At 46.0% G+C, this 26,724-nt stretch overlaps 1 protein-coding gene across 15 annotated transcripts in view; it reads left to right on the forward strand.

Annotated features, from left to right (window-relative positions):
- The window catches only part of TANC2 (tetratricopeptide repeat, ankyrin repeat and coiled-coil containing 2), a 278,090-nt gene that overhangs the window by 65,119 nt on the left and 186,247 nt on the right, over positions 1-26,724 (forward strand). For all 15 annotated transcript variants that reach the window (XM_035347942.1, XM_035347941.1, XM_035347940.1 and 12 more), the window contains one exon: positions 7,081-7,180. In XM_035347942.1, the coding sequence (XP_035203833.1) occupies positions 7,114-7,180 (67 nt within the window). In that variant the 5' untranslated portion in view covers positions 7,081-7,113. The remainder of the gene's footprint in view (positions 1-7,080; positions 7,181-26,724) is intronic.

Below are 26,724 nucleotides of genomic sequence, written 5' to 3' on the forward strand. Positions count from 1 at the left end.
TTCTGTGCAATTTGTTTTTTGAGATAAATATATGTATAAAAACTTTTCTTACTGCTTATTAAAATAGTTCATGCTTTTTTCTGAACAGGGTATAATGGTGACACAGTCTTCTACATAAAAAATAGTCTGCTTGAATTTTTCAAGTTGTTTTTTTTCATTTGTAAAATCCAGAACCTTCAGTGTTCTGAGAAAGCTTTCAGGGCTTGCTAGTGCATTGAACTTCGGTTCTGTGTTGAATATTCTTGAAACTTGAACAAGTCTGCAGAACTTAATTAGGTCTGTTTTTAATGTTTTAGGTCATTTAAAAATGAAGAAGATCATTCAGATTGCCTTTAATCTCTCAAAACAGCCTGGTGCTGTAACATTTCCTGCCATGTCATACATTGCCTACTTCCTTTTTTCATTTTCTGTCCTGCCGTTGTATCTTCAGAATTAACATAAGACCGGTAGGAGCATCTCAAAAAGGACGTGCGCTGCGTAGTTGTTTTCTGAGCAACAGCAAGGCTTTTTGGCTGCTCCATGTCACAGCTAAAAGTTGAAGTTCCCGTGGTTGCTGAGGGAGGAACCCTCTGCACTTCTTCAGTCTTCTGGTGATTTGGGGCAGAATTGGGATTGGTGGTCCTGGCACAGCGAGGCTTGTTGATGCCAGCTGTAGGAAGTGCCCTGAAACTTCTCCCAGTGTCTGGGTTTTCAGGCAGGCAGTTTAAGCAGAGTTGACTTCGGCAAAATGGTTCCAGGTTTTGTTTCAACTTAAATACCTAGTTCATGGTTTTTGAGGAAGGTACGATTGATACGCTGATATGATTTGCAACCAAAACAGAAATTTTAAGTGTTATGGGCAACCCAGAAGAGATTAAAACCACCAAAGACGAGTTGATGAAGGTGAAGTAATCGCATTTCTGACTTTTCCTCGGTATTGGTTTTCTCAGAGGCGGTGTAACTGACATGGTGTATGGAGAGTGTTAGTGTCCCTTATGAATTCAGTCTGTATCATTAATCTAGAATTAGAAACCAGGTTATACAAAATGATAAAGCCCCGTTCAAAATTAGATTTCCTGAATTTCAAGGTCACTACGTTTCCATATTCAACAAAGAACGGTTCTGACTTCTGGCTTTCTTCTAGCGGGTGACTGCGTTGTTTCAGCAGTGTTTCCGACCTCATTTTAAATAGCTATTTAGTTTTTCTTCTGTTGAACCAGAGCGAGCTGCTACCCAGAAGAGGTTGGATGAGCGTTCGTAACGCACTGGTCTCGTGGCTCAGGCTCTGCCTGTGTACAGGTCAGCAGTGACGACAGACACCGCAGGCTTGAAGTGACCATAATCACCACGGGCTCATCAAGAAATGCGTTCGGCCTCATTCATCTTAGGGCTGTTGTTGGGAACTCAACGTACATGGGAACTTGTTTGTGGTGTTCTGGAATTCTTTTCAGCTCCAGCATTGAAGGCTTCTTTATTTTGCTAAAATGAGAGCAGGGATTGAAGCTGACTTCTGCTTCCTCACGTAGGACTGCTGCACGCTTGCCCAGCGCGGATGCTCTTGGTTGTGTTTATGGATCTGAGCTCATCAAGGATAGCTGGAGAAGCAAAGGCACCGGGCATATCTAGCTGCGCACAGGGGGAAAGGCCACGGCAAGTGCAGGAGTGTTGGAGTGACGGGGGCTGCTGGTAGGGCCTGTGGGAGGTGTAGCTGAGAGATCTCCAAAAATCTCGGCTGGGGAAGGGCTGGAGGCGTTGCCCAGACAGACCCTCACCTCACCTGCCCTCATCACAACGATGAGTGCTCAGGCTTTCCTGAGGAAAAGTGAAATTATTGATGCTTGATGCTTATTCATACTCGGTTGTCCTAGAGCCTCTTACAGGACTTTGTCCAATAAATTCTATATTGCTTAAGAACCTGTAGCTGGCAGGTTTTACTCGAATTCTTTTTGTTTTCCTTTTTTCCAACCAATCCTACAAGTTCTCAGCATTTTTTTGCTAGATTCCAACAAGCAAATTTTCATTCTTAAAGACCCTGGAGGTATTTCATACCAAAATTCTGCTGCTGTTTTCTTAACTGTACGCGGACCAGTCTTATAAATACACAGCTCTTTGACTTCGAAGAGGTAATCGGTTCTTCACACTCCTCTTGCAAGTCGGAGCTGTTGTGTGAGGCAGGGAGCTTAACACATCTGGTTGTCAGGACGTTTGTGGAGCTCCTGACACAGCTCAGCGCTCGGTTAGGGCGTACGGCAGCCCTGGCAGCGTGGGCGCGCTGGGTGCTCCTGGGGCTGGCAGCCCTCGAGATAGGCTGTCTCTAAACATTCTCTTGGATTTCAGGGCAATTTAAAAGAAGAGTGCAGGTTAAACTTTGAATAATTTATTTGAGGAGCATGGAAAGTTTCAGCCTAGCAGCTGTTAGAAGGGAGCATGGAACAGATTTCTGTATACAATGTGTGTTATACAGGGAATAAATGCTTGAAAGGCTGACTGCCTTTGTGGTGTGTTTTCCTTTTAGTTTTCAATTTCTTTCATCTTGTGATAATTAGCTTTAGAAATCTGTCACTTTTTTAAAGAGAGGCCTCGATACCTGCTCCTTGAAGTTGGAATGCTCTAGGGAAACAGTTCACAGATTTGTGAAAGCTTAGATTCTTTTTCTTTTTGTTCACAAAATGTTAAGTTAGTGTTTACACGTTGTTAAATCCTGAAAACTAATATTCAGAAAGACAGTTTTGGTATCTTAGAATGCTCTCCTTTTATACCCACTCCTGAATTTCTAACATAGCAAGTTCAGCTTTTCTAATGAAACGAGGTGGTCTGATGCTACCAGGGACTTCCAAAATGGAGTAGTTATGGGTTGTAACAGCGTTAATTTTACAAAGCTTAGTTTCATCTTTGAATTCCACTAAAAATGAAGTGGGAAGAAACGCCTGCCTTCTGTTGTGAGTCAGAGAGCACAACAGGTGTTCATGTTTGGGTGGGACTCCACCTCTCCGCGATGGTGTAATGCTCCATCCACGGGCTGCCAAAGCCTTGTGAGGAGCCAGGATGGCACCAGATTTATTCATCCGATGTCCTTCTGAATTTTGGAAGTGGTTGTCAGTGGCAGAGGTGGTGGTTTCTCATTGAAAACGTTTCTTGATGAAAGTTTGCAAACGCTTTTTTCCCCTATCTATACGTATGATTAAAAATAGTCTGAATTTTTGACAAGATAGCGTTCATAAACTTTTGAAGAATATTGGGAAGGTTTGGGGAGTAAATTCAGCCTTTGGAATTTCCTACAGTATGTGCTGGTGTTTGGGGCAGGAAGAACTTGCTTTGATGTGGAAATTCCATTTCCAATGGACAATGACTTTCCTCAGAGGTACCACCCCAAACATGAAGAAGGTTTTGCAGCCTGTCTAGAAACTGCCTTAAAGTAAGAAAACAAAGAAATAGATCGTAGGCATCCGGGAGGATTTACTGGGAGTGCAGAATTGCTGGAGTTGAACATTTGGGGTAAAGATGCGGCTCGCAGCGTTCAGCTTGCCTCTCTGCTCCCTTGCCTTTGTTTTTCTGTTCTCTTTGTGCCTTACGCTACAAGTTTCTGGTTCTCGGAAGCTCTGTGTGCTTCACTGAAACCTAGCTTCGTCAGAAAATAAAACGTGGCAGTCTCTTTAAAAAAATAAAAGTTACTTTTGTTAAGTACCGTTGTTGCTACGTTTTGTTGTACCGTCGTAGGGCTGGTACCTCCCTCCTTACCTGCCGATACCATCCGGAGGCTTCTGGTGCGCACCTTCAGGGCGTTTGATAGAGAAAGTTACAGCTGGGGTCAATGACAAGTAAAATGCTGTAGCCCGTGGTCGCCTGGCTTGAGGACAGGAGCATCCCCTGGCGCTGGGAGGAGCGTAAGGGATCCCCAGCTCAGCTCGGGCAGCAGCATCCTCAGCTCCCTGACCCAGGGAGCGGAGCAGAGAATTAACCTGGGCTCTGGGGTGCATCGAGTTGACTGGGTGTGGAGAAGGGCCTGATCCAGCTCCTCCGAATACTGTAAGGCCATTTGCTGATTAATCCTAATTCCGTGAACTAGTATGACCAACAGAATTTTTAATTGAGCGGTTATTGTTATTATTTCTAGCTTAGTTTTAGCTAAGCAGAGGAAGAGCTGTGGCCATATTTACTCGAAGGTGCAAAATAATGAGGTTGTGCATGCAAAATAAAAACAGGAGCTGATTGTGGTGACCTGACCATTCTACTACTGTATATTGTGGAAACCTTGACTAATCGGGATATAAATTCAGTGAGTATTTAGGCTTGGAATCCAACATTGTAAGACACAGTGAGAAACCACATCAGGAGCTGATGCTAAACTGAGCACACTGCCCAAAGGCCTTGCTTGCCATCTCCCACCCCTGAGGGTCACCAGAGATCTAGTGATCCTCTGAGCCTTCGAGGTGAGCTCTGAGTATGTGGAATTAGTCCTTAAGGCACCCCGGGGCTGGTAACTCAGGGTCTTGGTGCAAGACATCAGATCTTTCTGTACCACGTGACTCTTGCGAGAGAATTTATGGAGCCCCCCCACACGCCCTGGGCAGAGACTTAATCCAGTCTCGTTGGCAGCACGGCAGTTTGGTCATGTGAAGGCTGCAGGTAAACATCATTAGCACACTGTCGCCCCCACCTTTGGCATTGTTCAGGCTCAGTCCAGTTGGCTCCTTCAGCATAATTAGGTTAATTAAGTTATTCCTCAGCGCTCCTGGCACACCTCCACTCATTTCTGGTCTCGGCAGAGGCAGACCTGGGGATAGGCCCTACGCCTCCTCCTTAATCTGTAGGAGCTTTGAAGTCTGGGGCTGTCCGCTGTTAGTATGAGAACTCTGAAGATGAGTTGTCCTACCAGACCCGGGTGGGATTTCCAATGCACACCCAGAGAGCTGCCTTCTTCTTTTAAAACCAACAAGAAACGAAAAAAAAAATCCCTGTACTCTTCTTTAGGGGGATTTCAGGAGGGCACTTCTGTTCTACCTAGGCTCACAAAGTGTTCCAACATCGTTGTTTGCCCTCTTTTTCCCTAAATCGGGAAAGGCAAACAGCAATTTACAATCCTCTTTGGCCCTTCCACCTGCACTGGCCAACCGCAACACGTAGCGCTGCAGCTCGGGGTCGCGGAATGGCCGGGATGCTTCCTGGTGTCCGGATGAAACCTTGTGCTCCAGTTCGTGCCCAGCGCCTCTTCTCCTGGCACTGGGCACCACTGGAAGAGAATTGCACCTTCCCTTCAGGTATTGCAAAAAATCAGTAACATCCTTTCTACACTCATCAGCTTTCCTTGTAGAAATGGTCTTTGGTCATAAGAAAAAAACTAAAGATGTGAGAATTGTGTCTTAAATCAAAGTTGTTGCTGCTTACTTGCTGTATTTTGCCTTTTTCACATCGTCCTTTAACACGTACATTTTTCAGTGGTGCATTTAGAATCAACTAAAATCGTTTTCAGACTTGAGCAGTTCCCCAGCTAGTAGCAGGAGGTGTTTACTGCCTTCTTGTTGTCTTGCTCAAAGCCGAGATAAATACGTTTGGATTAGTGGGATGTTGGAGGGATTATAACAGTGCCGTGTTCCAAAATAAATAGCACTGAGTTCAGTTGCATTCTCTTTACGTTTGATGTTTACGTCGTATTTTCTCCTGATGGTGCAAAGAGTGCTGCGTATGAAAAAGTGTATTAATAAGGGTGGTGTAAAGCCGGAGGCTTTCTGCCTATGCTGTGAGCTGGAACAGAACAGCCATCGAAAGAAATCCAATGAGCAGAGTTCAGATTCAAGACAATTGTGTTTGTGGCCAGACAATCTTTTTCCTGTAGTCATGTAACAGTAGGATACTTGGAAGAGGGGCTTAAGCTTTGTTCGGGAGCCCTGGGAATAAGCCCAAACACCAGGTCTTTGTGCTCTTATGTCATTGTGCAGGGCTTCGGAAAGAAGCCAGGCAATATTTAAGCCATTAATAGATGCAAAGGGAATGCTGGTACTGGATCCTCATGAAGAACACTCGCATGCGGACACACCGAGGTCTGCCATTAAATGTCACTATCTCCCAGTAAGTGAACAGGTCACATTAAGGGGACTTTCAGTGGCTTTAAAGATCCCTACACAGCTTTTTGAATTAGGTGTTAGGGATTGTTCTATGAATACGCTTCAGAATATTGGATAACTGTGAAGTAACTCGAGGCAGCATTTACTGAGCATCCTCCAAGATGGATTTTAGATCGTTTAAGAAATGAAGTCATGATATATTTCTATAAGATGAATACTTCCATCTTTGAAGTATGGAATACTATATATACAATGGGAGCAAAGTTACGTTTTATTGCATGTGCTGATCAAAGACTCTTTACTATTCTTTTGGTCTAGTTTGGAGCTGCTTTTCTTGTTGTTTTGACGCTTTACCTACTTTAATAAGAGGATGTTCCACTAGAACAAGCTGTCAGTGTGTCGGGTGAACCCAGAAGCTCATTCTTTTATCTTCAGCAGCACAGAGACTACTTTTATTTTTTGTTTGAGATGTACATAGCAAGAAAAATACATGGATAATGTTTGCTTGATTTTTTTTTTTATCAGTTAACTTTGGTTTGAGTTGCTTTCCTCCTCATGACAATTTATTCAATTCAGAGAAGAATCTGACAGTCAGCTAGCCCGGGAGCTAAAGAGAATATCTTCAGCGAGTTGTTAGCAAGGCTGACTTTCTCGATGGTGTGAAAGGTAGCAGCTCTGTCCAGCAGGTTTGGCCTTCATAGTAACGGGAAATGGAGGCAGAGTTGGCTAAATGCTGTGTTTTTCCCACCTTAGGGTGACGATAATTTGCTTAAAGCCTCTGACAATGTAAGCGGGTCTTGCTAGCAGTGCAGAGATGGTGTTGTCCTGGAGGTAGTCCGGATGAAGGAAAGCCAACGAAATGGCAGGCTTTGTACGGGTGCTTATTCCTATTGCTAGGAAGCGTGTTCCTAAAGCAGAATTATTCTTCGTTCCAGGTTTTGATCTCATTTTAAACTCTTTCTTACCGTTGGTGTAATGTCTTCTTGTTGACCAAATCCAAGTGTATTTGCTACAAGTAGTGTTCTCTTAATTTACTCAGGTTTTGGGATACACAAAGTGGAACAGGATCGCCATGTTTCGAAACAGTCTCAAGATGCTTCTTACAGGAGGGAAGTCAAACCGCAAAAACAGGTCCAGTGGTAAGTAAATGCCAGCTCCTCATGCATATGTTTTATGGACAGTTCTTGAAAGTATTCCTTTTATGTTTTGTGCTTCGGTTTTCCTGGGTCTCTTTTTCTTATTAATGAATAGAAGTACTCAGCTGTTGATCCTGTAGGCTCAAAACATCATCGTGGGTCATTACAATACTGAGTTGAGATTGAGTATTAAGGATACTGGAAGTAAACCACATTCCATTTCCATTGCGGAGACAAGATGCAGAGAAAAATAATTAGTTGTACGTTAGCAATACTTGTGGTAATATTAGCAATTATTTCTTTGAAAAACGAAGAGGAGGGAGATGGAATTAAAGACAAATTGCCCCTGTTTAGCCAGCACTTCTGGTAGTTTTTTTTTTTCCCTGTCCCAGGACAAATGCTTGTAGTTCCAACTGGTCCCTATGTCTTGGCCCGTTTATTCCATGAAGGAGGCTAGGTGAGATTCTGACTGCAACGCAAAATGTTGCAAAAATATCGCCGTGCTTTAAAAACATTTTTATTACGCTTTCATAGTTATTTCCAAGAATGGAGTGCTGGCAGTGTAAGAACTTCTAATGAGCTATTTCGTTTTTCTTTTTGAAGCCATCTGGCAGCACGTTCTGAGTATTTTGGGATATGTTGTTTATTTGTGCTTGTGAGTCCATGTAAATAGTGCATCTGTATATTCCATGGGAAGCCACGGTGAAGATGCAGAGATACAATGGTGATAGCGCAATGGAAAATAAACTTTTTCCTTGGCTGAAACGAGCTAATATGCATCTCAGTGCCAGCATATTTCCCGTTTTAGTATCTTATTACCCAAGTTGTCCTGGGGAAGGAGGGGTGTTGTTTTTCAGCACTGCTGCTTGACATGTCCTGAAGTCGCCCGGTAGCAGCGCTGCCTTCCTCGTTTCGGTCCTCGCACATCGGTGAGCTGCGAGCCGGGCTTCTGGTGGGAGGCCCAGCGTGTGCTGGCTGACTCCCGAGGCGTTTGTCACGGGAGTCGTAGCAGTGCGTCACGGTGTTGACTTCCTTGCATTTGTTATTGTGATTAGCGCGTCTTGCAAGGGAAAAATGTCTGTTTTGCAAAGGCTCCCTTAGTGCCGGAGCCCGAGGTAGTGGTTGTCAGTCCCTGGTTTGATGAAGCAGATTTTGTTTTCTTATCAACTCCTTAGTCTTCTGTTGCGAGAGGCAGGTACCCGCACAAAAGCCGTGTGGGTTTGGGGAAGACGCCGGCAGATGGCTCTTGTGATTCTGTATCTCTGAAGTACCGCATTTTACAGCTTAAAGCCCAGGGATGTACAAATTGTCTCCTGATGAGACTCTCAACCTTTGGAAAACAGTACAGGAGACAAATAACCTCCAACTGTGGTTTCTGTACAAAGCCAGATCTCTGTCAGATGTTCCGTTATCATTCCTCTCTATTTCTTCTGGCTTATCTCCCAAAGCATTGTGTCCGCACGGCTCTGCAAGTGTGGGCTCCTTACTTTGTGAATGAAAAGCGTCGGTTCGGAAATAACAAGGTTTGATACGGCAGTACTTCTGTTTTAGAGCAGAACAGAAAAAAAAATGTATTCTTGAAAAGCAACGTGACTGTATTTTCTATTATCAAAGCTTTCTCTAATGCCTAACGACTGTACTGGACGTTGGGTATCACTTATTGCAATTCTGCCTTTGAAATAAGTTCCTGTATCGAGAGAGATTCTTTTTGGCTTTCCTTAAGGGAAGGGGAGGGAATTTAAAGAAAAAAAAAGAGAAGTTTTGTTATATTGACAATGTCCAAATTGAAAACATTCCTCCACTGGAAGAGAATTTTTCAGAGGACAAGCACCAGCCTATCACAATATAAGATAACCTTAGATGAATTCATTGCTGCCTAGATTTTTAATAAATGTATTTAAGTTTGTAATTTCTTTGTAACACAGGAAGGCGAAAATCAATAAATCATTCATGCACAATTCTATGTGCCATGGAGCATTATAAGCTTGAAATTTTATTTATTTGCTTTTCAGCTCTGGTGAAGTACAAAGTCAATGCTTTAAAAGTCAATAAAAGGGAGAGTATTATCGAGTACTTATCTGGTGCTGTACAAAACTGGATGTTGTCCCGTCACTGGCGATGACGGAGCAGTCCCACGCTGGTCTAAGCAATCCGACTTCGCAGTCGTCTTGCTTGCTGTGCTTATCCTGGACTTCACGTTCCCTTTCTCTTCATCTTCCCTTCTCCCCCAGTCTCTCTGTAAGCTAGGGACGGATCTTGAGGAATGCCCCCATCACCCTAAATAAACGTACACGTTTCACAACGAGAGCTGAGTGTTTCGGTTCACGAAGGCACGCGCTTTAGCACGTGTAAGTGTGCATCACCCGCCTCGTTACTGCCTTTCCAGGCCTTCAGCTCTGTGACCTGTAAGGGCTGTTTTGGTGGAGGTGCAGGTGGGAAGCTGGGAGTTCGGGATTTCTTTTTTCCAGCCAAGTGCTGGTTAGGTGTTTGATGTTAATAATGATATTTATCATCGACGTGATCTGAAGTGCAAAGCCGCTGTCGGAGATGAACTTCCCCGGCCATTTTGGAGCTGTGATTTGCCTCCTGATTCAGGAGATGCTTTATTGGAGGTACGGTCTGCAGGCTGAGACAGGGCCAGAGAGCCGCTGGGGACGCAGTGGCAGGCGGCTCTGGACGAGCTGTGCTCACCAGCCAGCCGTAGCAGGAGCTGCACCCATCCCTGGGAACCTGGAGCACCCTGAGAACCCTGCGTTCTGCGTTGTGAAAGAGACTTCGGGTTTGCTTGCTGATTCACTTCATGTAATGATTTTAACTGGGGGAGGTAGGTGACAGCCCGCTCTGCTCCGTGGTGTGTGTGGGTTTGGATGAAGTTGTACCGCGTGTATCTGAATTTCCTCTACTCCAGTCTTGTGCCTTTCCAGTCCCGGAGTAACGCTTTGAAGCAGGGTGAAAGGTATTGTTGGTTTTTGTTCCTTGTGGAATCCAGTGAACACGCTGGCCTTTGAAATTCCTTCTCTTTGCAATTCTTTCATTTGCAGTAATGCAGTTAGCAAACAGGGTCAGCCGAGTCAAGCTAACAATCCCAGTATGTTATGATGTGGTTTTGATCATTCTTCATGATTAAAAGTACACCAGTAGTGGTAACAGTAACATGCCTTCTTATTATTCCTCCTTCAGAAACTGCTGAGCAACTTCTCTGAAGAGCTGCGGTTAAAATTTATTTTGACTCAGCTGGGTTTTTTTCCTTTGGTTCTCTTTATGGTCTTGCGGTTCAGGAACACACAAAATATTTATAAAAGAAGACTACCAATTAAGTGTGGATGAACGTACAGTTACATGCAGTAATGCCAATTAAAATAAATGAATTTCTACTGCAGCATCAGATTTTGTAATCTCCTGTGGTTAATTCTGTGTGTGTGCTGTCGGAGCTGTGCTGATGGGGTTTCAGAGCAGCGCGCTGTGAGCAGTGCATCTCTGGGCATGTAGTTGTGCACATATTTAATATCGCCGTAACCAAAATTCTCAGGTGACTCGAGGGCACTCGAGATATTTTACAGTAATGCCTTGAGGACACATCACGACTGCGGCACTATTTTGATTAGAACCTGTTTGCTTCTGCCACAGGCTGGGATTCCACAAGGCTACGAGACAACAGCCTCTCTGAGGCTGAAATTTGGTCTGAGTATGCTTAAATGTTACCGGTATTTTTCTATGCTAACTTACTTTGCAGAGGTACAGCTGTTCTTATTCATAAGTTTGTATCCAGGGCTAAATTTCCCTAGTTAAATATGTTCATTTTAAAGTGTAAAAGCTCTGTGCCACGCTCCATCCTTCTGGCAGAAGGTCCAGCACGGTTCTTGTGGCCAGCAGCCCTGCTGCAGGGGCAGGCAGTCACATTAGAAGCTGAAGGGAGGCATCCCTGGGGGCTGCTGCTTCCCAGAAATTTGATTTTCACAGCTCTTTCCCCCAAATTCAGCCCTCGTGGGGCAATTCTGCTCCGTCATCTGAATCCAGAGACTGAGAGGTACTCTCTTCTTTTTATCTGTTTTATCTAGGCCTGTCTTGTATTTATTTGTAGTTTGCTTGCTTATACTAAACACTCACTGATCCGGGTGTGTTTACGTAGATCAATCCACTAATGTATGTGTTTTGTTAGTGAAGTGGGGCCGCGTAATGGATCCGGTCTTTCCACCTGTTAGAATTACCTGGTTTCATTTCCGAGCAGATGGACTATTTCCTTCTTAAATCATCACATTAAATTAATGCTCCTTTAAGAGTTCAACTTCCTTTTAGAGCCTGGTAAAATTCATCTATTAAGGTCTTTGTGTTTTACCTGTTTTCGTGTTTCTGTGCACTTCTTCGTGAGGCAGCAGCCCAGGAACTCCACCCCTGTATTTCTGACGGAGGCTGTGGTGGGTTCGTAACACGCTTCTGTGTTTTTTTTTTTTTTGTTTTTGTTTTTGTTTTTTTTGCATCTTAAATTTATCAGAGGTATGTAATCTTCATTACTGCAATAAAGCAGCACAAAGGGTCTTTATTTTCTTCTGAGCGAGTTAGGAGCTGTATCTTACCCCGAGCATCTGAGCCGGGAGCCTGCCTGGGTCCGTTCTGCTTCTGCCGTAGATGTTCCAAAACCTGTTCTGCTTTCCTCGCTCACAGGAGAGCCAATTACTTCCCACTTCAACGTATTTATAGGCCTTTTGGAACCTGCCACTTTATATTTTAATTCCAGGACTAAAAGAGCCCCGTCAAAAGCTCTTCTCCTTTGATTCTTGCTGTTGTAAGATGAAAGGCGTTTTGATGAAGGTCTCATCGCTGCCATGCCAGAGCCCCACGCAGTTCCTCATCTGTCTGATCTCTTGGAAATCTTAAGCGTAATTTCTACCCCAAAAGAGCTTTAGAGGGTCGCGAATGCTGTTTGGATTTCATTTCTGAAAGAAATTGCTGAGTGATCAGGTCCAGCTGGTGGGCCCTGTAGACGCTGGGACAACGTCACTTAGGGAGGTGATTGGAAGTGAGACTGAAAGGCCCCTCAGAAGCACGGGCTGTGTTGTCGTACTGGACACTGACTGCTTCCACATGGCCAAGGTGTTCCATCCAAATAATAATCCAGACCTTTTCTTCTAAATAAAAGCTCTCTAGCTGTTCATAAATTCCTATTTAGATGAGTCTCGAGCACATTGACAAACCCACAGCCCCTCAGAGTTCAGAGAAATCCCGTCCTTGTGTTTATGAAGAAGGAACCGACCCTTCCTGCGAGCTCCTGGTGCGCCCGCTGCTTCTGGCTCTGTAATGTAGTGCGTTGCTCAGAAGGAACTACATCACATACACGGGAGTACACACACGCACACCCATGCACGTGTTTTTCTTCCTAAGGAATACATCTTGGGTCAGCAGGAGTGTCTTTCATGTACTGAGCTCTCTTCCCAGACAAACGGAAGAGATTTGGACGATGAAGTTCCTGCTTCTTCCCTGCTTGGCTCTCCTGGAGAGAACTTCAGTGGCCAGTGCCCCCATCATTCTGACGTCTGTTTCTTTACTTCTGGCCCACAAAGAGATCTTTTGTAACAATACAAATATTAACCTAACTTGCTTTATAGCCCACAGACCTTTCTTACGGGACCTCTGCTGTGTTTATAATTGTCTAACTGACTCAACAGCTCCGCCAGAATTGATCAACGTGTGTTGTTTTGTGCTTCCGTGTGTGAGCGTTTTGGGGTGAGCAGGGGACAATCCAGCTCTGTCAGGCTGAGCCTTGCCAGTATGTTCACAAACATGACCATCACCAGCTGTAACAACAAGCGTGTTGACGAAGACCGCCTCCATCCTGTTATGTGCAACAAGCGATGAATGTTCTCACCCCCCCCCCTTTTGTCTTTTCAGGGCCCTAAAAGTGACTTTAACTGAAGCACCATTCAGCGAGCTGTGTTCCCACATCATCTTTGTGGATTTTTCCATGCTCTCGAGCTTTAATTTATTATTTTATTCTGTATCTTTTTTGCTCTCGTCAAATACAGAGGTAATGCTAAGCTTTTTCTGGAGGGCGGTTTTTAATCCTTAGTGCTTCCTGCTTGTTGTCCCATGACACTACGTGGCATTTTCTGTACGTGGACTTTTTTGGAGACACGTTTAAAGCCTTGCTCCGTGCCTCCACCTCCCTTCTACCTTCCTTTATCGTGCTACATGTATAAAGCTTTTCTCTTTGCCCCCATTTTCAAACTGTGTTTACTTTCCTCCTTTTCTTTCAGCATTTCAGTCCCCCAGATAACTGCATTGTTTCTGAAATCTGGAATACTTCTACTTCTTTCACTTTCTCTCCATTAGGTCGTCACACAGTTTGGTGGTTTTCCTTCTCAGTCTTCCTTATTTTTTGTCTTTGTTTTCTGTGAGTGATTTGGAAGAATGAAGTGTTCATTAACATCTGATGTTTCTGAGGTACCGTACTGTGGACTCTGTAAACCTCCCAAAATTTAAACCTCATAGTAAAATCTTCCTTATTTTTCCCCTTTTGGATGTTCTGCTCTATTCATTATGTAAAGATATGTTTGAAGTGCAGGCCCCACCTATCAGATACGTTCCCTGTTTTGACACGGGTGCTGTTCCTGTTACTTCTTCCCTTTTCATTAAAGGAGCCTGGATCAAAAATGCTCATTCTTTCATTCTTTTACTCCCCCTGACCAAAACAAATGCAAAAATGGAACAAGGGAATCTTTAGACTCTGCCCCATTTGTTCAAAAAAGTTACTTTTAAAAATTAGTTAGTGTGGGGAGGGGAGAGAGCAATGCCTGATGTTTCATCTCTGCTGATGGCATTTGTTCGAAGAAGGAGGGGAAGGCATGCTCCGGGTACTGTACAGGGTCGTCCCTTTACAGCTGCTGGGGATGTTTTTTCTTTTCTGATTCCTTGTTTCTGATAGCTGTCATTGTATCTGCAAGCACTCCTGTTTCTTTTTTGTTCCTCCAGTCATCCACGTTTTATTCTCAGATGTATTCCTACTTGCTGGTTTTTATCCAAGACTTATCTCTAGGTCACTGAGCCTATTCTCAAGGTCTTCTATACGGGCTTCAGTCCTCCTCAAGCCGGTCCCTTCGTTAGCGATTCCACAGATCTGATTGCTGAGATGAATTCACTGAAGTCCCTTCTAATAGCAGGGCTGATCTGTCTCCAGCTCTGCTTTGAATGCCGTTTCCATTACGGCATCCATCTCATTCTGTCCTCGCACGCTGCTCTGAGCTCCTTGACCTCCAGCGAGTTTATTCCAGGGAGGAGGAGGCTTTTTAAAGGACCCTTTTTGCAGGCATCCATTCTGCAAACAAGGGATTTGATTTTTTTTTTGATATTGAAGGCCTCCGGGAGCGGTAACGGTGGCCGCTTGTGCCGTTTCCCCTTCAGAGCTCTGCCCAGAGGCAGTGGCCCGCATGCTGGTGCTGTGCTTCACCAGCCCTGCTCCGAACCCTCCTGAAAGCTTTCGCTGGGCACGCTTGGTTTGGAGCCCTCAGAAGCTATGGGAACCGTTAATTATTTGCCTTTGGTTGTCTGTAGTGCTTTCCATTGAACGTTGTACTGACAGAAGGCAGTACCTGAGCCGAGCTCCTGGAGTTCGGTGGAGCTTTGGGTAAGCTTTGCTCTCAGGCAGGGATGAGCAAGGAAATACAACATGGGGAGCTGGGGTGGCTGCCTGGGGAGCAGTTGTGTAACCTGGCTTCTCTAATGCTGGTTGTCTGCCTGCTGAATGCTGCCTAAAGAGTACAGCTGGCTTTTTACTGTCCTGGTGGCTGCTGGTAGGCCTTTAAACGGCTTCGAGCAGGCTCCTCACGCGAGGGCTGTCTGCGCGGATACGAAAGCTGCAGGAAGGGTTTGAGTTGGGGCTCCCTGTCACTCTCCAGATGCCTTTCACCAGGGCTCACCTCTGCCCTTCCCGTATTTTTCCAGGAGCATGTTGGAAGCTGGAAGGTACGAAGGTACGTGCTGAGAAGCAGCGAGGTCCCCAGGGGCTAGGAAAGGCCGGCATGGAGGGGTCTGGGGCCTGGTGGGCTGGGCAGCCTCACCTCAGTCCCTGGAAAAATCCCTAAGACTTCTTTGAAGCCATTTCCAGGCATGAAAGACGAGGCCATCAGCAAAGGCCAGCACGGATTTATCAAGTAAAAGCTGTGCTTGGGCAGCCCGATGCCTTCAGTGATGAACCAACTGGCTCTGCGACCCAGTCAAGGATCGATGCTGGTGCTGTACTACTTAGCGTCTTTAGGAGCGACCTGGACCAGGTTTGGAGTATGTCCTCCCCACGCTTGTGGGCAATGCTTTCTTGCAGGCAGCAGGGGATGCCCTGGAGGACAGGACTGCTGGTCCAAGGGATCTCATCGAGCTGGGGGAACCTGGCCAAGCTCAGCACGGCATCATGCTCGTAGGACAGGGGAACCCACAGATGTAGGGTGTTACGCAGCATGGTGCTGGGGTTCTTGTCCTTTCCTGGCAGGTACTTTGCTGTTGGATGCACAGAAAGAAAAGCGTGTCAGTAGAAGAAGACTGAGACTTCCTGAAGGAGCGGAGGGTGGTCAGTGCTCTTGGGTGTTTTCTCTTCAGTGATTCGAGTGCCACACACCGGTGAAAACCTTTTACATCCCCATTTGTGAAATGGGGACAGTACCTCATCGCTCAACCTTACGAGTGAGCCATCCGATCTTGTGAAAGAGCTCGGTGTAAAACATTCTGACGATGAATTCCGAGGAAGAGCTCACGGCGGTTAATAATTTTGTCTCAGAATCGCCTTTAGTGCGCGCAGTGTGAGTCAACGCGTCGAGCTTCAAAATAAAACACTGAATAGGTGCTAAGCGAATGAAGCACCACGCCTGTCGTTAAATATAGCAGAAACTTTGGGGCTAAGGAAGAAACAGAGCATTCGACTCTTACAGTCAGACTGTGGGTGTATAAAGGGGGCAGAATAGAACATGTGTCTGCTGTGTAATTTGGGTGTATCTGGGGTTTCGTGGTGGTACGGGCACTAGTGGGGGGTGGATAACCACCTGGAATCGTCTTGCTCGCGGTGAGCCAGCAGAGGGAGCAGAAGTTTTCTGACAAATCACGGATCCAACGCTGCGCTGTGCTGCGCAGAGCAGCTAGGTGCGTTGTCCATGGCAAGTGATGGCTTCTCTGATTCCTTTAAAAACCCTCTGATACAGATGGAATAGGTACGCCTCAAAAGGAAATGACGGAGTTTGAGGGATTTGTTAAGGCTGGGCGAGTGGAATGTCCTGTCCAGGATTTCTAAGGAAGCATTAACAATTGGCATATTTATGCTTGTTTTAAAACTTCAGCTATTTAATCTGTAAAACCAGTCAGAAAACACTGGTGTCTAACAACCCATCCTCGGCTTTCTGTGTCGGAACAAGCAGAGTCCCAGTTCTTAGGTAAGAAACAGACTTTGTTCGTTTTGTTTAAATCTTGTTTTGAAGCTAAGGAGTCAATCTGATCTGTAAGAATGCATTTATAGTTTGTACACAATCCAGAAGTAATTTTTTTTTTTTTTTTTTTTACCATTCTGGAAACTTGCTGAATATCAAATGCTTATAAATAAATAGGTTTAGGATCCACACGCGAGTGTTGGACACTTGTCATTTTATGTTACTGCGTTGCATACCTTCTGTTTTTCTTGTAAGCAGCACTTGGTGGGGCGCAAAAATAAGCAAACGTCTTCGTGTGCAGTAAAGATAATTAAAAATACAGTGGAGAAAAGCTGAAGCTAAATTTAAAGCATTGTATTTTGTTTAAAGCATTGTATTTTCGGAAGTTGAAACTGTAATTTCTGTTTGCAGTGAAATGCTGCCTGCAAGGATTTCAAATAGATGTCAGTCATGGAAAACCTTAGGTAATTTCCTCTGCTAATTAGCTCCTGAATTTCCATACCACGTGGCTTGGCACAATTTCAGTAAGATTTTCCAAGCAATAAATGACACCGATAGATGAACCAGGCACGTTTGTCTCACCGGCTGATGCGCTCCAGCAGGAGCGGGTGAATCTCTGGGGCAGGTGAGTTGGATTCATCTCCCCAACAAATTCAGCTCCTCGGGAAAAGGCTCCTGCAAGGTGGCTTTTGGAAGTCCCCATTATCAAGATATTCTCTTTTTTCTCATTAATCTGTAGGGGTCGGTTCAATGAGACTAAATAAGAATCAAATTTTAGCAACAACATGTAACACATTGCAGTGTAGGTAAAATAAAACATATAAACAGGAACTTTGGGTGCACGGAATGCAAATGTTACAACATAAAAGTTGTGGTTCTTCATATTTGGCTGGGGGAAGAAAGGTTCTTCTAGGTGTCCATGGAATATGCTAAAATAGTGTGGAAGGAAAACTAATTGCTGTGTGGGGTAGAGGGGCTGTTCCAGAAACGCCCGGACTCCCTGGTGTAACATCTCAGGATGCAGAGCAGCCCCCTTAGCTGATGATTTCATTTTGTGTTTAAGCTTCTAAGTTTGATGAGAAAAGTCAAGATGAGGCTGAACTGAAGGGGGGAAGGTGGCGTTAGCTTATAACCTTGTTATATTTCCTTTTCAATGTTTGATTTTCCAGCTATCCGGTTATGAAAATAAGCAGCAAAGAATATAGAAAAAGATGGATGGGCTGTGCTGACGGTTGGGGCAGTTGTAGTTACTGCTGTGAGAGGAGCACTAGAATGCTTTGTACGGCAGGGACCACCTGGAAGGGAGAGATTGATGAACTATTTGGCTACAAGGCGCGCAGGAGTTAGATCCCAAGGCTTTCCTGGTGCGGTAGGATATGAAATGTGCCTTCAAGAGCCGCTGTTGTGGCAGCAGCTCGAAGCAGCTTTAGAACAGGTGCCTAAGGTGATTGAAGAAGTTTCTGGGACTTCCCAGTCCTGCAGATTGTTCAGTTATATACTGCAATTAAATTTAAGAAGTCTGTAGCCTCATAACCCTGTCCTAGGAAGGGAAGATCCGTGTGAACCCTGATCAGAGACCGAGCAGCCACTCAGTGCTCCACGTGCCAAACGCTTTGGGCATACCGGGCGCTCCCGTAGTGCTGGAAGCGTTCTCTCCCACAGCGGGCTAGGAACAAAACGAACCAAAGCCTACTTCGGGAATTATTTTTCACTTTGACAAGCGAAGTAACGTGTGCTCGTGGTCGTTGGCGTATGACTCGAGGTGGGCTCTGCCTGTTCTCCTGGTGCGTGGCTGGGTGCGTTTTGGAGAGGTTGGGTTTCCTCCGCGCTGCCTTCAGGCAGCCGAGCCCCTTGGCCTCCGCGTCTGCCATCTCCATTGCCATCCCACTCCTCAGTCCTGGTGATCTGTCTTAGTCCAGGCATATCTTAGCTTAAATTTTCCACCGAAGGTGGGGGATTTTTTCCCTACAACAGTTTTTTTCAGTACCTAAAGATAAATATTATTAACATTCAGCGTGACTTAGCCATGGGAAGTGTTGATGGGGATTCTTGCATTTGTTTTATTACATCGACAGATGTTGAAACCATCTCTCTCCATCCCAGAATTATATCCCAGGCATGATTCACATTTTTATTTTTGATTTTTTTTTGTGTGCTAAACATCGGCTTATATAAAACCTGCCGATCAGTGACTTGCTTTGATGCCTGAAGTCCTGGAGTTGGACTTGGTCCTTGTGGGTCCCTTCCAACATGGGATGTTCTGTAATCCTGCGACGTATAATCCAGCTCAGCCCCGTTCAGGAAGTTCTAATCGCCTCCTCCTGTGTCTTCTTCCCAGCCTCCAGGACTTTTGGGTGGCTTTGCACTGTGTCTGTGAAGTTAGGGGTTCTGCAGAGGCGTTTCACTCCGTTCCTGTGAGCATCTCTTGGATGCACAAAGTGCCCGTCCCAAGGGTTGGCGAATCAGTCTGTGGTGTCGTCATTGTATTTGTTATTGAAATCACACTTGCTCTTCCTTGATTCTTTATTCCTTAAGAAAGACTAAGGACTAAATCCAGTAGTTACTAACATTTTAAAGGGGAAAGTTACTTTTCCATATAAGAGGATTGATTGTTTTAAAGTTATCAGCTTAGAATTTTCTCCTCTTAAGACTTTCTTTTGCATACGTGCAATCTTCTCTCCCAACACGCATATGAAGGCTTCCTTTTTCATACTGGATATATTTTCAGATAATTTAGATAATTTTTGCTAAAGCTTCCAATTTTAAATGACCTACTTGATGGAATTGTGGAACTTGTCGCTGCAAGATCGTACTGATGTGGCGAGATTTATTTTTCCTTTTATATCACCATTTTCTTTTTGAGGATATGATTAGTATAGAAACTGACCCAAATTCTAAGCATGGCATAAACTTCTCTGTACGTCTCTGCCCCTCCTCCCTCCCCTCCCAGTTAGTACATTAAGAAGAAATCTTAACAAGTTCGGAACGTGATTGGAATTTTCTTTTCTTATGGTTAACAGTAAGAATTTAAGCAGGAATTTCTTTTCTGCTGTTCATTTGTATTAGGACATTTTCTGTCCCTGGTAGTACAAGAATCAGTAGGACGTCGAAGGGGTTTATTCCTTGTGGTATTCTTGTCTGCTTTAAACAATTGGCTCATCCGCCCTTTATTAAAGAAAAAACCCAACTCTTCCTTGTTCACGTTTAGGTATCTCATTCTAATCACAGAGTTGCTAACAGTGTTTTATTAAGAGGAATAAAGGGCTATGAAGAGTCATCTTTGTTCTGTTTCTGCATTTTTTTAATAGAAATTCCAGTTTAAAATGTCTCTTTTTCATTAGCCTGTTACATGAACAAAACTTGTTTGCAAGTTTACAGCAATGGTGTTACTCGATACAGGGATCTAGGAAGACTTGGGTCGATCGAAGTTCTAAACGTAAGAAAAGCCCGAACTCGTGGTGTCCAAGCATTCCTGCTGCCTTTTCGTGCTGTCGGCTGACCCACTGGGCTGATGAACAGTCTAGCAAAGGTTGCTCTGAAGGCTGACCTGCAGGATGCTAACCCACTGACCATTTAGAAGCTGAACATCCAGCTATTTTCTGTCTTCTCTTTGTTGTCCATTAAACCAGGCAGGAAGCTTTTGCTCAGCGCATACGCCCGCGATGCTTCCTTGCCATGAGATGGAGACGCGCGTCTCTGCTGGCTGCTCCTTGGAGAGGCTACAGAGTTGACCTCTTTTCTTGGTGCATTCCCGAGGGATCATCATCGTTTTGAAGTGGATATAAAATTGTAAAAAACTTTTTAGTTTCTTTTCTGAAGTTTTCTGAAGCGGCCTGGGAGGGAGCGAACTGTTTGTTCCTACATGTCTGGCACCGCGGTCGGGAGGGGTGCAAGCAGGTTCACTGCAGTAGCAGCACCTGAAAGCACTTCAAGGAAATTAGGGCACAGTGAGAGAAAAATCAGATGAAACAGAGGCAATGTAAGCACATAATGACACTGAAGCAGGCCTTTCTGTAATAATCTGCTTATTAATTCAAGTCAGTTTTCTTAATTTTCTTCCTGTTTCCCTGTGAAGCGTTTCCCATGCTGTGGCACTCCCAGCGGCGCGCTGAAGAGCACCGCGTGCTGCCCCCGAGCTCCTGGTCCCCCGAGAATCCTTGGAGAGGGAGCGTAAGTGACAATCAGCTCCCTACAAAAACTTCCTCAATATTTCACCCAAACCGGGGTGGTGGTTTTATTCACAGGGTGACAAGTTTAAACTGAAAGCGATTTTCAGCTTACCAAGCAAGTGGATCAAGTTTTTGATTGTGAAAAGTGAATTCTCTGGATGTGGGCCATCAAAAAAAACCCCAAAATATTAATAACTGGACTTCTGTCAGAGTTTCTAGGAGTTCTTCACTATCGATCGAGGAGTGCATAGGCTTCTCACCACTTCTGCGAGTCTGCTGTCTGATCACCTGCTCTCTTAAGTGGCTGTTGAGATGGAATGGCAATACGGCCTTCCAGCCCGCTCCTTTTATATTCAGTAGGGTAACAACAAAGAAAAGAGCATTCCGGAAAATTGGAAAGGTGCCTCGTTATTTAAGCGTATTTAATACGTTCATCCCGTAATAGATTTGTTACCCAGTTGTTCTGGTTTTGTCAGCGGGTGTTTTGCATGCAGGTTCTCAGGCATCATAGTCCATGGGAGGTCAAGAGAGGTTAATGTCAATTTTGACTTTCTATCTTTTAAAGACAGAAAGCCTGGTAGGATTTTGTTAGTATACTTGGCAACAGCGATGATTTATCGCAGGGTCCTTTTTCCAAATGTGTCTCTTTAGGACACTGCCTGAAAGGAGCCCCAGCGGCTGGCCTTCCTCCAGCTCCTCCAGCAGAGAGGATGAATAGCCCAGCAGCGCGGGGCCGCAGCGCCCCATTCATCTCCCGTGAAAGGGGGAGCCAGCTCGGGGGAGCTCGGGAGGGGAGAAGCCAGAGAGGAGCCGAGCGGAGTGTCCCTGTGGCTGGTGCCGCTGCTGGCACCATTGCCTTGGCCGTGTGCTGGCGATAAACCAGCGCTGACAGCAGAGAGGAAGGCTTGGCCATCGGCATAGCCAGCAGACACTGAGAGAGCTCCTGCCTCTTACGTCCCGGTTGTAAAAGCCCCTTTCAGTGCGCACGGACAAGCTTCCTCGAGTAACGCAGTGTAGTGTCAGAGATGTCCACAAATGCTGGCTGCGGATTTGATCGAGGGTTAAGGAATTTCTTCTCCAAGCACGGTTTCCTTGTGCTCGTGTTTTACTTCCCACCTATTTGCAGGTGAGCAGGGGAGGATCTTCTGAAGCCTGGCCGTGAGCGTCTTTGAGAATAGCTCCTTCTGACGGCTGGACTAGACGCGTCTGGAGAAACCTGCGTTTTAAGTATACGGAGATCTGGTTTGCAAGCAGTTCTATTAAGAGTTGTAATTAAGATGACAGTGGACCTGCTTAACTTCGACTGATGTGTATGGTCTCCTTACGCTCTTAACTGGTGTGGATTCCATCTTCAAATAGCATTTAGCATATTGGGGTTACTTTAAGTTGCAACCAACACAAAGTAACACTGCAGAGTTCTCGGAAGTCTTGACATTTTAATGAGTTCTAAGGAAACAGCACTATTCTGAGCTCAAGTAAAGCTAATCTTACATTTTGATTGCTCCCATTAACCAGCATGAGAAGCCAGTAACACTTTGTTGTGCTACCCGCTCTGCTCATCCCGTGCTCCATTGGTAGTACAAACGCTCACTCACATGAGCGGTTTGGGGCTGGAACTGTTCTTGGGATCAGTGAGTGCTTTGTGCTCTGGTGCTTGGCGTTGGTTGGGCAGCAGAGGACAGTATCCGTAAAACAACGGCAACAAAGAGACAAGCCCGGATAAAGGATCCATTGCACGAATGATAAAAAATCACCAGGAACCCTCTCTGAAAATAAATCCCAACCCACATCTCCTAATTTAACCTTTACATCACAGAAAATGATGCTCGGATACCAGTGCTGACTGTAGGGCCGGGGGAATTTGGAAACCAGGAAGCTTCTGCCCCGAGTGCTTGGTGGGCTGCCAGCTGGTTCGGCCTCAGAGACCCCTTTTGTTTCCTGCCCTGGAGCGCTGTGTTGGAATGGCAGCGCTTGTTACGTGCATCGGTGACACTGGGAATGTCCATAAAGCATAAAGGTGACTTTTGTAACTTAACAGGGTGTAAATAAGGATTAAATAACACAGCACTAGTGCTATCTTCATGTGGTGCCCGGACCTCAGCAGCTGTTGAAAAAATCTCTTCTGAGATGTGTGAGGCCATCAGCCCGTGTTAGCAGTGAAACCGGTGGCAAGAGAAGGTGCCCTACAACCATACAAGTGAGCTGAAGAAGTTCCTGAGCTGCCAATAGGTAAAGTGCTTAATAACTGAATGCATCCGGAGACAGACCGCTGCGGTTATTAGGTAGTAATTAAATCTGTAAATTTGCTAAACTTTGTCATAGAAGTTGCAGTGCTGCCAAGGCATTTTGTGGATAGCAGCGATCAATCCACAAAGCAGATAATCTGTTGGAGTGCTAATCAAAACTTGATTGCTTATTAACGATTTTCAGTGCAGCAGTTGCATGGATATAATTTATTTTAAAAGAGGGTAATCGCGAGTGAATACGTTCAGTAGGGAGGCTCCAACACACGTCAGGAGGAGCTGGGGGATAACGCGCTGCCCAGGTGAGCGTCTGCCCTCCTGTTAGCTCCTGACTCAGGTTGGTACAACAGGCAGCAGAGCTCAACGAGTGGGTTTCCATCAGGAGGAGGTACGGGGGGCTGCGTTTCGTTCCCTGCAGTGCTCGCAGTGGCTTCGTTCCCATTTGAACCCAAGGACATGGGGCAGTGAGTGCAGGGGTGCAGGGACAGCAGCAGCCTGCCCTGGGCCTGTCGGGCGGGCGTTGCTCTGGGGCAGAAGAAGGTGGCTTTTATCTTTGCTGCGGAGACCTGCATGTTGCAAGGGGCAAGGATCACCAGACAGCGGTTAGAGGAGGGACACAGTCAATGTACGTTGACATTAAGTGACCGTACACCTAACGAGCAAAGCCACCGAGCAGCACCCGCTGGGTTACCCCCAAAGCTGGGGGCCAGAGATTTTGTGTTGTGCATTTCCAGTAAGAAAGTGAAAGGCTGAACCACGCGCTCTGTTCATCCGTTCCTTGGCTGAGAAGAACAGAAAGCATCCTGCTGTGACCGCTGCCTAGATGGCTCTGCAAGGCCCTGCATTGGAAGCCCCTGGCACTGCTGCCACCTGTTTGCAGCAGCTCCGAGCAGTTTGTGGCAGTTTTTGTTTTGCCCTGAGGCGACCCAGGAAGCTGCGTGCCCCTCGGTTCCCATCCAGCTGTAGCAGCCTCTGCGTTTGGGCTTCATGTGTAGGGAGTTCTAGGCTCATGAATAAAATATGCTATATAATTTCCAAATATTAACAATTTCTGAGTCAAGTGCTCATCTCGTCACACCATCATCCTCCCACATCCAACGCAAAGCAAAGGGTACGGCTTGTTACTACCATCCACTTGACACAGATGCCTCCAGCCCAAGCAGTGATGTGCTATTAACAGAGAGAAACCAGGGGGCCGCTGTTCCCACCCGAAGCAGGTGCGAAGACTTGTAGCCTAGCTGAGGTCTGCCCGTTTCCTGCCGGTGACAACGTAAGGGCAGGGACGGTGAACGCACACATCTGTCACCGATGCCTAAAGTTAGGATTCGGGCGGTCCCCAGATAGCCCAGATGTTGGTGTTCAGGACTTGCTGAGAAGCTCCCGCACGTCTGTAAATGCGAGGAAGAAAGCCCGCGTAGTGTCTGACGTTCAGGAGAAGCAACAGCGGCAGCGTGCCTGCTAAGGGCAGGACTTCAGCTAATAAATTTATCATGACCAGGGTTTTTTCTTACTGTGTTTTCCTACAAGCTGCCAGCACAGTAGGACCCTAATTTCGCTTCAGGCTTCCAAGCACTGCGGTAATAATAATAAATAAATAAAAGAGACAACAAAACCCCACGGCCAGGCAGGCTTGCCCAATAAAAAACTCCTCTTTAATTCTGCAGCGGCTCTCTGTGAGCCTCGCAGCCCCTGCCTGAGCGAGTGATAAGCAATGGGGTGACTGCATCGAGGGCAGCTAACAGGTAGGCAGCGTACCTTTACGTTTTGAGGTGAATTTATCCAGTGTGTGGACGCCAGCCGCAGCTCCAGCAAGTGTCAATTTTTTTTTCCTCTTTCTGGCGGTGGGGCTGCAGTCAGGACGGAGCCCATTAGCGCCGTGCTGGCCTCGCTGCGCTTTTCTAATGGAGCTCAGACTTCGCTGTGATCAATTCTGCTGGTAAGTGCGCTGAAATGTATCCGCGATGCAAATGAACCCCGGCCGTGCTCCCAAAGAGGCGAAGTTGTCAGAAAACCGGAGCGGGAGGAGGGACAAACCCCGAAGCTGCGGCAGGGCGCAGGGACGAGGAGCGGCGCCGGGGGGATGCTGCAGGTCCCCGGGGAGAGAAAACGGAGCCGTAACCCCGAGTGCCTTCCAGTGACCTTCCTCGGTAAGAGGAGCTTGGGTGATAAATGGGCGGACTTAAGCACGGTTATGAATTGCCAGGGCCTCTTAAGCCAAATTGCTATTTTGACTTCATTAATTAGAACGTCTCCATATTGCAAGCGGGGCTGGTTTCACCCCCAGACAGATGGCTTGCTCCGTAGGAAAGCTAACAACGTGGAAACACCAAATGCGCTATCACTGATTAAAGTTTTACTTACGTTTGTACCCTGAATGAGTTTGCATCTCTTTTCCATTACCAAACAGGAAAAAAAAATGCATCTTTTTCAATAAGGGAAGCTCAAAGAAAGCACAACGCGTGCGATAATTGCCCCGAAACGAATCCGTAAGGTGAGATTTACCACCTTTAGTAAAAAAAGAGCTGCTTCCACCTTTGCTAATTTCTGAAATTCGCAGCTTCCCGGGGCCGCAGGGCTGCGTGCAGCGGGGAGGGATCGGGCGGTGGGAGCCCAGGCGGCCAATGCCTGTGGCTGGAGCTCTGCGGAGGCACCTGCGGGGTCCCCGCGCCGGAGCCACTGCCTGCTGCTGCCCCGGGGCTGCTGCCCCCGACAGAAGGGTTCGGGAGGCTCCGAGGGGAGAAGGGAAGAACCCGCGGCGGAACTCGGAGGTGGGTTTGGGCACTGGCTGGGAGAGGGAAGAGGAGGGGAAGCTGCAGGGCTGTGGCTGGCGTCGGGTGCCTTTTGTTTCCCTGGTTGCTTCGGGATGCAGCGCTGGTTGTTTGAGTGCAGGTGTTTTGAACGAAAAGCTGGGGGGGCTTTTTTCTTCTGAGTTTAAATGTACATGGAAACGTGCGTGCCTCTGTTTAAATATTTACAGAATTTCTTGTCGAAATGTCGATTTGCATTCCGAGCAGACTTACCTTTTAAGTGATGAGTTATGGCAATCAAGTGCAAGGTTTTTTTCTTTTTAAAATGAATCAGGCTCCGCATCTCTCTTCACCCTCTCTTCCTCCTCCTTTTCTCCAGCTTTTTTTGCCTGTTAATTTGGTTTTGTATGCATAATAATGCCGGAGAGTATTAATAGCGGAGCCTTAGCTGAGATGTGGAAAATCATAGGAATGAGCACTTCATATTTTATTGATAACCAGCACAGGCTGGCAAGTTTGCATTGTGAATAATAAGGCTTTCAGTTATTCCTGGCCTGCTTTCTCAGTAAGATACTTATCAAAATGTCATTGCACAGCGTGAGGAAGGAAGTAGGGGCTGGGCTGGGGGGGTCACGAGGATCCCAAGGACACAGAGGTACAAGGATTTAGGTGAAGCTGACTTTACGTTGTGCTTTGCCGATGTGTCTATGTATATTTTAACTCTGTGTTACTCAGATCATTAAGCAGCGGTAGTAATGACGTTGCTATGAAACTTATTAAGAGCAGAAGTAAATATCTCTATTCTGCAGCCTTGATAGGTTTCTTCTCGCCTTGTGGCATTATTAGTGAGGGGCGTTTGTTTCAGGAAGACCCAGATTTTTAAGGAGGATTTCGTACGCGGAGTGCTTGTGTTGATGTATTGCTGATTCACGGGCTTTGCTCGCGGGATGTTCTGGGCTGCGGGGTGCAGAGGAAGGGCTCAATGCA

This window comes from Oxyura jamaicensis, chromosome 27 (assembly GCF_011077185.1).
Source record: "Oxyura jamaicensis isolate SHBP4307 breed ruddy duck chromosome 27, BPBGC_Ojam_1.0, whole genome shotgun sequence".
NCBI classification, from domain to species: Eukaryota; Metazoa; Chordata; class Aves; order Anseriformes; family Anatidae; genus Oxyura; species Oxyura jamaicensis.